General features: G+C 44.7%; 1 protein-coding gene and 1 non-coding gene across 5 annotated transcripts in view; both read left to right on the top strand.

The window, feature by feature from the left end:
- LOC144178500 (neural cell adhesion molecule 2-like) overlaps positions 1–12,267 on the top strand; it is a 389,343-nt gene that overhangs the window by 344,478 nt on the left and 32,598 nt on the right. For all 4 annotated transcript variants that reach the window (XM_077706411.1, XM_077706410.1, XM_077706409.1 and 1 more), the window contains 4 exons: positions 3,998–4,198; positions 6,994–7,148; positions 8,506–8,650; positions 9,805–10,095. In XM_077706411.1, the coding sequence (XP_077562537.1) occupies positions 3,998–4,198; positions 6,994–7,148; positions 8,506–8,650; positions 9,805–10,095 (792 nt within the window). The remainder of the gene's footprint in view (positions 1–3,997; positions 4,199–6,993; positions 7,149–8,505; positions 8,651–9,804; positions 10,096–12,267) is intronic.
- Trnat-cgu (transfer RNA threonine (anticodon CGU)) lies at positions 3,499–3,571 on the top strand. Its single transcript has one exon. It is a non-coding gene; the product is annotated as a tRNA-Thr (tRNA).

Genomic DNA, 12,267 nt, shown 5'->3' with positions numbered 1-12,267 from the left:
TGCCATTCAAGCATCTTAAAATTTCCACGGCTGGCAGCGAAGGAAAAAAAAACGGCAACTATCCCGCCCTGCGAAAGTGGATGTCCACGGAAGCTTTTGTACGCCACTACATATGCTGATGTAAAAGGGCACGGCCCCTCGATCAAGCGCACGCATGCGCTTGATCGAAGGGCCGTGGGGAGGGTATGATATGTTCCTCGCGTGTCGGAAGGCTTGTCACTTGCACTCGGCTTCTCTGGCGGCACAGCCTAACGCATGCGCTCGCCCTAAAATCATGTCAACCCCGCTTTTCGCGAGTAGCTGCAAATCTAGTCTTTACCAGGAACACATAACGAGGTCCCATTGTTCACAGGTGCCTTATGCGGTTTCGATGCTTGTTTTGTGGTTTTTTTAACGAATACTAAACTCTATGCTGTATGCCTACTTGCAAAGACTGCGCTGGGCTACTGTGGCGGAAAATGCTGGTTCCTGCCTAGCCTCACGCATGCGTTCGGCATCTTGGCGCGAGAAATGCTGGATCCTGCCTGGGCTTTTGTTTACGACACGAAATGTTCTGACCAACGAAAGGCTACGAGTTCCGCGGCAAAACCTGAATAATGTTCCCAGTGGGCCCAAAGAATCACTTGAGCTGCTGTTTTTACAACGTCATTCATGCCGCTATCTCCGTCGGTTTCTTGCGGATTAGCTGAAACCTGGGAGTGTCTTACAAACGAGTGAATGTCCCTACTGAATATTCGTGCCGCGGGATTGTTAAGCCTGTCAGTGTTAGGCCGCTTGCCATCTGTTTCAGACTTGGCAGTAATTAAATACAGTAATTAAATTACAATAATTAAATTACTTTCAGCTGTAATGAGTAATGTAATGAATTACTTTTGAGTGTTGGTGATTTAGTAATGTAATAAATTAGTTCAGGCCAGTAATTTCACGGAAATTACTCACTACGATATAGGCTGTCCGCTTCTCTTACGGCATAAAAAGTTTACCAAGAAAAGTTGACCAAGTAGAGTTCCAATGCCCAGAGAGTCTCTGGGCATTGGAATTCTACGAACTCGAAGGATACAACGCTTCGATGAAAGCTCTGCCTGCTTTCTCGTGCCTCTTCGTTCAATTTTCATGCGTTTCGGAGTAATTTTAAAGTAATTTCATTACTTCTGAAAAGTAATAGTAATATAATGTAATTACTTTCGGCCACCTGTAATTTGTAATGTAATTTAATTATATTTTAGACAATTCTAGGAAAGTAATGAGTAATGTAATTTAATTACTTTTTAGAAGCAATTTTGCCATCTTTGATCTGTTTCACGCCAGCTATGGCGGCAGCCAAGAGAGAATGCTGCAAGGCAGCGCATTATGTCCAAGTGCGAATCCTACCAATTAGGGACATACACAAAGAATTCAGCGCGATCAGGAAAATGCGTTGCCATGCAGCACCCATTCAAGTCGGCGTGCGACGCTGCAGGCGAGAACTATGGCAGTGCGTCGTCTGCTACCGTGCATAACTAAGTCGCAATCCTCCCGCTCGAGTGATAGAACTCGCACTTATCTTCGCGCTTTTTGTTCTACGCGTGAGCGTGCATGCATGCCCAAACCTTGAAGGTTTCAGTTGCGTGTGTAGGAAGATCCGCGATATTAGTTAGCCCAGCGCAGAGAATCCTGTCAGCTGCGCTGCTTTCACGGCGCAGTAGCGTACGCAATAGTGCTGCGTTGAAGCGGGTAAAAACTGAAATTATAAACTGTACAAACAATCAGCTAAATATTGCATAAACAATAAGAGAATAATAACGCGACCAATGACAACATTAATGAGATAATTTACGCTTGTGCAATATACGCGTTGACTATGCGGAAGGAACCGGTAATTTTTTTATTTACGAAGCCTGTGCATGAGGACAGCACAATCCAATCCCAACGTATGAAGTGTATATATATATATATATATATATATATATATATATATATATATATATATATATAATATGACAGAAGTAAGGGTTGGCAGTGAAGAAAACCTTGGAAAGCAAAGGGGAGGTTGTGGTGGGTCACAGAAACAGATGAAGAATTTTTTGAGTCAGAAAGAAAGTGGTGAAAAAATGCCCACCAGGTGGGATCCGAACCCACGACCTTCGTGGGTTAAGGGAATGAATGGGGATGAATGCCTTGTATTGGACATTAGGCGATAAGCTAATACTCGTATGACAAGGCATTCATCCCCATAAAACCCCGCCTGTCCATTAAATTGGACACCTGCTGGCGCCATCTAGGCAGCATTGGGGAAAATACGTCGTTCACATTCCCGCCAAAAATTGTTCGAGAATATTGGCATTCAGCGTCGCGGCCTTCTACGGCACCGGCTGAAGAAGTAAATACTGTTTCTCGTGTTTCTACCTGCTTTCAAGGTATATCGTTGATTCTACAATAAACTTAATGCAACAGCGAACGTGCGGAGTACAAAATTTAAACTATTCTCGCGCTTGATTTCTCCTGCGCTTCTTTTATTTTGCGTGTCCAATACGTTGGACGCCAGGAATTAACACGGAGATTTTGACCGAGCGTTTCTGATTGTCCTGTCATGAAAAGCAAACGTGTACTGTTGGTATTTAGCGACTTCTTGGCGCAAACGCCCGTCTTTTTGTCATTAGGAGACCGGCCTCGCGTGCCTGATGAAACGGCTGAAGCAATTTTGCGATGTTTCACCAGTCTGTTGCTTAGACCCTTGAGGCACCAGGGAGGAAGTAGGACGAAACGAAGAGCAAGGATAAAGCTGAGTGGCATCCGCCATCAAAGAATCGCTCGACCATTTCCAGGAAGCTTAAATAAAGAGCCGCTTCCCCCTGCCGGCAGATACTGCCAAGGCTACCCGTTACAGAGTAAAGGGTTGCGACATGAAACAAAGTTGTTTTGTAATGGAAATTTTTCTCCATCACAAAGAAAGGATGGTGTTTGAAAATTGCCCATCAAGAAGTGAGCGGAAGAGCAAAATTTTTGTTGACCAGAGGAATGCTCTTTTTATGTTCTTTATTCACTACTCTACCTATCGAGTTGATAAAACAGCTTTGCACATGACTTTCAGCACAATATCTCCTGTAAGTCATTACATGCGCGGCGAGGGAAAAAGACCTGGTAGCATCCCAGTGTACAATACATTGGACATCTCGCTAGGCTGAAAATATGAGGGCTATTGAAAAAACAGTTAACACTTTTCCGTTTCATAATCATCCTTTTTCCTAGTGCACCCAAATGCATCCCGGGTCTCAGATCAGAATGGGAAATGAGGGGCTCGTTGAACTAAGACAGAAATAAAGATGGGCAGTCAAGAAAACCTCGGAAAGCAAAGTGGAGGATGCGGTAGGTCACAGAAACATATGAAGATGAAGAAATAGATGAAGAAGAATAGAAAAGATGAAGATGAAGTACGAGTGGCGCTGGCTACCACCCCCAAGTGCAGGAAACAAAAAATACCTTAACATAAATACCCGAGAAAGTGGTGGGGAAACAGCCCCGCCGGTAGCGTAGCGGTCATCGCACCAGACGCGTAATCTGGAGGTCGTGGGCTCGGTTCCCACCCGGCGGGCATTTTTTCACCACTTTCTTTCGGTGTCAAAATATTCTTCATCTGTTTCTATGACATACCGCATCCTCCGCTTTGCTTTCTGAGGTTGTCTTGACTGCCAACCTATATATATATATATATATATATATATATATATATATATATATATATATATATATATATATATATATATATATATATATATATATATATATATATATATATATATATATATATATATATGTATTGTTACCTCTGGAAATCGTTTTCGTTTAGTCACAGAACAGCATTGGCTCCCGAAGATGGAGGGAAAGCTGGAGCGCCGATTTCCTATACGCGTAGAGGTCCCAGCTTCTTTCTTCTCTTCATCGAGCGTACTCGTTCTTCTCCTTCAGCTTAGTGAAGAGGGCTGGACGTTACAGCATTGTTGCACCCACATCCTCCCAGGAAAGCCTCGGCCTGTCGTCACGTGGTGGCGCGACAAGCGACTCGTGGACGCCAACTACACCTTCGTCGGCGACGTGGCGCACAACAGGTTCGAGATCCGCGAGCTGAAGCGCTCGGACTTCCTCGTGGTGCTCACCTGCCAGGCGAGCAGCAACAACGTCACCGTGGCAGCGTCTCGCTCCATCACGCTCGACATGAACCGTGAGGGGACCCCCTTCTATTCCAACTCCCTCTCCGCGTTTCCATTAAGCAGTAAGCCTTAAGTGGCCCATTGAGCGAAATAACGGCGCCTGACGTCAGTAACAGAAAAACGGTTTCTAGGGAGGGGTTCCATTACATGAGGAGTTCTATATTGTCACGAAGCCCAAGACGATGCAGTTGTCTTCAAGGGAAAGAAGTTTACTGGAGCGAACTTGTGCTCCCCTAACAACTAAAAGAATATACAGGCGGCGAAGCAGCAGTCAACAAAGTGACGTGCGCTAACGAGCGTCGGCGATAGTAATTCCGCGGCGTCTGCTCTTCAGGATTTTTTATCTTTCGGCACGCGTGGTTCTCGAACCGTCGATTCACATCCAGAACATTGTATATCAAGGAAGATTATTGTACGCTAGTGATGTTAGGGCGAAACAGTCTCCTTATCTGAATGAGATAGCCCGTGCGGCATAAAATAAAGAATGGAACACGCGCTTCGCTTGGGACACAGATAACAGAGCCTGGCGCGGCCGAACAGTAAAACCAAACAATAAATAAACAAACCCGTACATGGTTCGCGGCAATATCACGAGACGTTACACGGCGCGAGTTTGAGTAAAAAATTGGGCGCCCATCGACGTCCCTAAATAAAATGCCCCTTCACGAGGCGTTCCACAGCAGAATCTTAAACTCGCTAGCAGCCAGAGGTGATTGACTTCGCCAGTATACCGCAAATGAAGGGACGGTAAAAAAAAGTAGCGAGATTCACCATCATCGGCAACATCATCGTCAACACGGAGGTATGAACGAGGAGAGGCGCAACACGTGGAAGACAGATCGAAACCATTCGAAAGCGTTAAGGCGGGTGGAAAAGCCGAGCGTTTCCAGGGGCACAATTGCGAAGCCCTTCGACAACGCGAGGCGAAACAAGGCATCTCAGGCGTTAACAAGACATACTTGCGTTCGCATTGACAATTGATAATAAGTGTTTAGGTGTCCTCGGATTCTTTTTACGTGATGAAAGATTTTTTTTTCAGTTTTTAGAAGCAAGCTGTGGTATAAGGCCTTTAGCAATCACCCTGAACATTACAGATCTTCACTATACTTGACCAGTTGGTACCCCTCTTCTGGTGACGCACGACGTTGTTGGATGTTTCTTCGACGTAAGCCGACACTGGCGTTGCGCCGTTGGACTGTTTTAGTTACGACTAGTGGTGGCGTTAGCAGCCTGAATAAATGCCCAATTTACAGGCGATGGTTTAGCGTTATCAGCACTTGCCTCTCAAAATCTCGCCTCAACCTCCGCGGGTTTTCGCTGGTCTCAGCTGCAAAAACCGCAATAATATTGTGTTTTATATTTGTTATTTTTTGCATGTATTCGTTATTATGTGCAGCTTTCCCACTCATGGCAGTCATTTCAACAGTGATTACTCCGCAGTTATTTAGCGAAACGTAAATTGTTTTTGTGCAGCTAATATTAAGGGTGAAAACTTGATTTGGGCACAGTTTCAAGTCTTGCACGTGGCGCGACTAAGTTGCAGAGCCATGGATAACTATCCCATACAAATGCATGGGGAGTAGGATTTGACAGCGAATTACACAAAAATATTCAGCATGCTACAAAGTTATTTTAGAGTTTTCATCTTCACGTTGACTCCCTTGCTTTATACCAAATATGTCTTTCCTGAAGTGGTTTTGCTATAGGTTTCTGAGAGGTCGGAATTTTGAGCGAGAAAGCAGGGTATGAATAGAGTAATGTGGATCACTTTCATAATTAAAAGCAAAAATATAACCAAACAGAACAAAAAGTCCCGAAGTAATCAAACCTGCTTAATTGACAGTCAAATCTGGCAGCCACCGTCTGTCGTAGGAAAAAAAACAAAAAAATAAGGAAAATAGTAAAAAATACAGTTCAAGTAACGAAATAGTTAAAAATCTACATAATCTACCGCGGTCACTCGACAACGAAAAGAAAACTGAAAATAAACTGAAGTAGCGCAAAAGTGTATCTTAAAAGGCACAAATAAACTCGAAATGAACGCACCAAATGACGCAGCTCTATCTTGTCCTGCGCCCATACGCGATTAACATTAGAAAGCAGAAGGCAGACAAAAAGACGCTGTGTGCTTTGACGTGCTCCTTAATTAAACGCTGCCAATGAAACTTAAGGTCGCAGAAACGGAGGCGCGGTGTAAGAATGCTTATGCGTTAGAACACGAATCTGAGAATATGTTCTTTTTTTCTTGTTAACATCTTAATTTGTCAGAGGCCTTCTTGGGACATCTAATACGTCAAAAATGAAAAAGCAACATTCGATGTATACTTTCGCTTGGAAATTTTACTCTTGAAATAATCACTACCCCAGAAATTTTTATGCTGTCGCGTAGAACGTATGAGGTAGACCCGTATGCGTTGTACACTCCCCAGCATAACTAAGGTGGTTCCCATACCATTATACTGCACGCTCGCAGAAAAACAAAACAGCATGGTACTGCTCACGGGGTTTGTGTTGGATAGGAACTATGGCAGCAAAGCTGTTTTTGTTTCTCTTAGTTCCTGTTACCCGATAAACATGTCAGTAACGCGATGCAGCAGGCTCTTGTAAGCGGAAGCCTAGTTACCTGGAGTTTCTCCCGCGTACGGTGCCTCTATCACAGGGCCGTTGCTGCGCTGCTTACAGCAGCGTTGGTCCGCAACTCTCTCTAATTAAGGATGCAGCGGTCTTGTCGTTGTGGTCAGAAAGAACAGGTTTTTTGTTTTTTCCGGCCTCTTTGCGCTCATCCACCGCTGGATGACTGGCGCAGTGATCCCGCTGGACGTGACCATCCAGCCACCGAAGCGACCCCTGTCGGCCGACAAGGAAGTCGAGTTGGTCTGCTCGTCAAGCGGGTCGAGGCCGCCCGCGTCGCTGACGTGGTGGAAAAGCGGGGAGCAGCTCCTCTCGTCTAAAGAACACCAGGTGGGATTATTATTGGACGTTAAGGAAATGAAAGCTACACATTCCAGTGGATAAAAAATTTTCACAGAACTCCCGCCCACTTCGCCACAAACTATTACACATCGCAGTGTATGACTGGACACGGTGGATTTCCATTTTATTTTCACAGGTTGGCCATTACAAATAACAACAAATGTAAATGTAACCTACCAGCAGACAGCTTCGACCACTATTTACAGGACTGCTCCATAACAAAAGAACATATGCAACAACTTTTTACCGTCCATAGAAATAATCTCGCAAGAAGAAAACCTGAGCTAATAAAAAATGCGGAAATACTAATCATTTTAGAAGAGATGACAATCGTAATTAGCGGTAATATTAAACAATACTAACCCCTCAAATATTCTGTCACAATTTCACACGTACGCAGACAAAGTGAGCGGCAAATAAGGCGATAATAACTTTTAGATCTTGTGTATTTATCTGTGGCCTGTTATCAGTCTTTTTCTGTGTCACTATTTTGTGTAATTACATCTTTTTACATTTGCTGCCTAATTTTAAATCAAAAAACAAATTTCAATGTATTTAATTTACCCGTTATACCTTGTGGTACGGGAAGGGGCTCAGTGCATGAGCCTGTTTATTGAAGTTCTCCTGTACCTTCCGTTCCCTCCCTCCCTCCCTCCCTCCATCCCTCCCCCCCTCCCTCCCCTCCTCCCTCTCTCTCTCTCTCTCTCTCTCTCTCTCTCTCTCTCTCTCTCTCTCTCTCTCTCTCTCTCTCTCTCTCTCTCTCTCTCTCTCTCTCTCTCTCTCTCTCTCTCTCTCTCTCTATCCAATTGTCCTCCTTTACTATCTTGCTCTCTTTCTGCTCCTGTTTCTAGTCGATGTTTACATACTTTTCGACTCCCCCTGCCCATATCTCCCCCTTCATCGTTCTAATTTGCTGTGTTTTCGTGTCTATTTTTGCACCGTTGGCAATAATACATGTTTGATACATGAAACTTGCAGGCATTTATAAAAACATAGTGATTTCAACAATGCGTCGCGCTGAACCGCGCTGTTGTTTTGTTCAGATTGTCTCCCTGTCGCGGATTTGTTTAAATATTATAAGTCCTTTTTCCTAGCTCGCGTTTTTTTCTTGTAGTGTAACGGTTCCTTGTGGGGGGCCTTTTACGAACTAAGAGGGATCAATTGGCGCCGCTCAAGCAGAAACGGTTCGTTTGCGTTTGAGCAGCACACAAACAGGGTTCGCGAAAACAACCTGCGAGCGCTCGAGTACGAGCCCTGCATTTCGCTCGCTCCCGTCTCGCTTGTCTACGAAAGTGCGGAATTTCTCTCCGTGAGCGTTAAGCCTCTTGGGACTCCACGGTCGCAGGTTCAGGAGGGCGTGAGCACCAGTTCCAGCGTGATCCTATTCACACCCAGGGCCGAGGATAATGGTCTTGTGCTGTCGTGCCGAGCTGAGAACCAGTTCATCCCCGGCAGCGCCATCGAGGAAGGATGGAAGCTCGACGTTTTCTGTGAGCGCGTTTTGTTTCTTTTGGGTGGGCCTCTAAGTAGTTCCTTTTTGCACCTAGCTCTCTCATCCGGCGGACCGTCGCCTGAGCCAACAGTTCTCTTCAGGGACGGCGGATATGGAAAAAAAAAAGAGATGGGTGAAAAAGTAGCGAAAGGTTCAAGGATTCTAAAAACTGATATAAACCATTCACCAAGGATTACGAAACATAGGTCGTTCGAAATATTAATGTGATATGTGGAAAGCATTTATATTTCCATTACAAGACAAAATATCAAACGGGAAACTTTTAAGCGCATTAGGGTGTTAGGGGACTAATCTAAGACTAGAGAGCGCGGGGAAGCTTGTGAGATACTCAGGGCAAACTTAGAACAAGGCTGTCACGGCTAGCACAGTTTTGAGCTACGTATTTTCGGAATGAAGTTTTAGTTCAGGCACTACTGTTCATTTAGCGTTTGTACCTTGTAAATTCGGACGTTTAATGGCTACGCTACGCAGGGAATCGGTGAGTTCAGCTCCACTGAACTCTGAGGGGCACCGGAGACTTTACGGAACTTTTATGCCAGTGTCCAGGGTTTTCACGCAAAAGAAAAAAAGCTTTTGTTAGGCCTGTGGAACCCAGACTGTCGTCGGCGGTCCTCTGAGGAAACGCTTCGTCATCTGCCCTCTAGGAACAAAGGCGTTCCTGCTTTTGGGGCAAACGACGAACCCAAACAAAATAACTACTGTAACACGAAAGACTACGGTGGCAATCACTGAACTCAAGCGTAGACTGCCCTAACGCTGCTGGGAGTACCTGTCTATGCTCTGTTCTTGCCACGTCACTTTTTTCTGAGTTCTCATTTTTGCACATTTTCCCATGTTCTTCATTTTTTTTTATTTTCTACGTGGAAGACAGGAAACTAAAGGCAGGTTAACACTCCTGCTGCCCTTTTACTGCCTTTTTTTTTCTTTAGCTTAGTGACAGAGGAGTGCATCTAACTAGGGCAATTTCTTTTATTCAGTTCGTCAGCCCTTTACTCAGGTTACAAAAGAAGGCACGAGAAGCTTCAAATATCGCCAATTTTTAGCATTGCAGAGGCTTTCCACCAAATGTGAGCAATTTCTTTTTCCCCTCTGCATGCCACCGCTCATGCTTTCTGTCGCCCTCATCCGCAGACAAACCTCGCATCACACTTGTGCTGGGCCAGAACCTGAAGGAGCACGACATCCACGAAGGGCGCGACGTGTACCTCGAATGCCACGTGGACGCGAGCCCCGCGGCCAGCGAGGTCACGTGGTTCTTCGAAGGCCACGAGCTGGCCACCAACACGAGCGCGGGCATCATCGTGAGCAACCAGTCCCTGGTGCTGCAGAAGGTGCGCAAGGCGCGCAGGGGACGCTACAGCTGCGCAGCCGTCAACCGGGAAGGACACGGCGCCAGCAACGTCTTCATCCTTCGGATAAAGTGTACGGCGAAGCGGCACGTTGGTGTGCTTCCCCACCTTGCCTCTCTGTGCGTACGGGCTGTCCAAAACCGCGCTGCACGCTAAGGCCTCAAGGACTCACTCCCCCCGTTTCTTCTTTCCGTTGAGCTTTCAGCCGACCCCTTCGCACGTCATTTGCTGAAGCCCCCGAGAAGTATAAAGGCTAATTTTCCCCGTGAACTTTATCATCCGTGAAGTTCAGGAAGTTTCGTTTGTAATCTTAAATCCGTTACTACAATATCCTGTCGCAGCATTTCCAGGGCTAAGTGCTTGTTCTGTCGAAATCTAGCAAATAATTTCTCTTTTTCTTTGTATTCTTAAAATAATGGAGCGGTATTCACATAATACGATATGCATTCTTGGCTACGAGAGAACACTGGTACAAGGATGAAAATGAAAAAGCACTTGGGCGCTGCACCTAAACATAACTTCGCGTCTCTTGGCAACCAAGTCAGAACGGTTTACCCTACAGTGCAGCTCGTGTTTTCGAAATTTGGGCCCCTACCATCAACAGCGTGAAAAGATTTTGTCTCTACATAGTAACTACAAATACAGCTAATGCTTTGTTGCCCTCCTCTACAGCTCTTAACGTGAGCATGCTTAGAAGCTCTTGTTAAGAGCTCCTAAGCATGACTGCCTTAAGTTTCTGCTCTTCGCTTTTATTAAGAAAACAACCGTTGCAAACTGAAGAACCCTTAAACTCGCGTACTCGTGACTTAGTAGTGAGTAGCGCAACGCCTTAGCCACCGATCCACCCCGCCGGGAGGGGGGAAGGCAGTGCCGGTGAGAGTTCAAACATTATGCGTTAACACATGTTCACATATTCGTGCTTGGCATAACTGCAGTCAATTACAGTTGGTTTGTTTCCTATTCAGTGGTTGTATCGCCGTCATTACATGCACTATTCGGTAGGTTTTAGTTCGCGTAAGAATATGTATATCTTAATATAGGAAACAGCATATGCGGAATTCCATAAATTCCTGCTACGGCTTGCCTATAAGGCCTATAAAATAAGCATTCTTAAATAGGTTCACAACATTTATATTTCGGTCGCGTGCGCCACACGGTGTGAGTGCATATACGTATAAATGTTTTCATATTCTAGCGCCAGGAGGAGTACAGCATTAGCGGTGGGGAAACACACCCACGACCGGACACACTGCCCTAGGTACCCTTAGCCACATCTTCCACTGTGTGCCTGGGAGTAGCCAGCTTTTCCTTTTAAGGAGCACAAGAATTTCAACAAACATTTTAGTATTGTTTTCGTTGCCCTCGAGCTCACTGCTTCTAGGCAATTAAGTAAAAGCTGAAAACACTTCCTAATATGTAGTTTAGCTTAGCTTAGCTTAGTTTAGTATGGATTGGTTTAGTTTTGATTAGTTTTGTTTAGGCTTGTTTTGTGTACTTTAGATTAGTTTACTTTACTTTACTTCACTTTATAAGGTATGCATAATGAATGAATGAACACAAGAATCCACATTATTTCCGAAGAGCTGATGGAAGGCCAGCGATGTGATAGCCATTTATACTTTCTTTGTGGGACCCATAATAAACGCAAAAATCACAAAATTTGTAGACGTTGCCTACGTTGTACAGAACAAACATCATCCAAAAGGGAATAAATGTACGGGGTAATATTTACGGGCTGTAACCACTTCGTGTTAAATCATTTGTAATGATAAGATGCAAGCCAACGTGTGGAAGGCGTTGTGTACGCGTTTTAACAGAAACAAATCAGGACGGACGTGCGCTCAAGGAATTACGAAATGAACACCAACTAGCTGAAACTAACACATTGTTAGCGTTTTATAAACAGAATTTGCAAGGACTGTTTGTCTGGTGTACGCTACGAGAGAAAACGCATGGGGGTCCAGCCTTGAATTACTCGCGCGGAAAACGCTTACAGTTTTCGTTTTGAATTGTAAATAAAAACGTTGCACTAATTTTGTTTTTACTACATTCATAACGGTTGGTAATGAGTATTTCTCTAGACGGAGGACAAGTGGCTTTCACAGGAACATTGCACTAGTTTTGTTTCTATACATTCATAACGGTTGGTAATGAGTATTTTTTCGAGTGAAGACAAGTGGCTTTCACAGGATTTAATGACAACTTACGTGAAACGTTACAAATAACTAACGCTGTTAGGCAACCT

The sequence above is a fragment of the Haemaphysalis longicornis genome, unplaced genomic scaffold (assembly GCF_048455015.1).
Source record: "Haemaphysalis longicornis isolate Haplotype H1 unplaced genomic scaffold, Haemaphysalis longicornis Haplotype H1 scaffold_4, whole genome shotgun sequence".
NCBI lineage: Eukaryota > Metazoa > Arthropoda > Arachnida > Ixodida > Ixodidae > Haemaphysalis > Haemaphysalis longicornis.
This window is presented reverse-complemented; position numbering and strand designations above follow the sequence as displayed.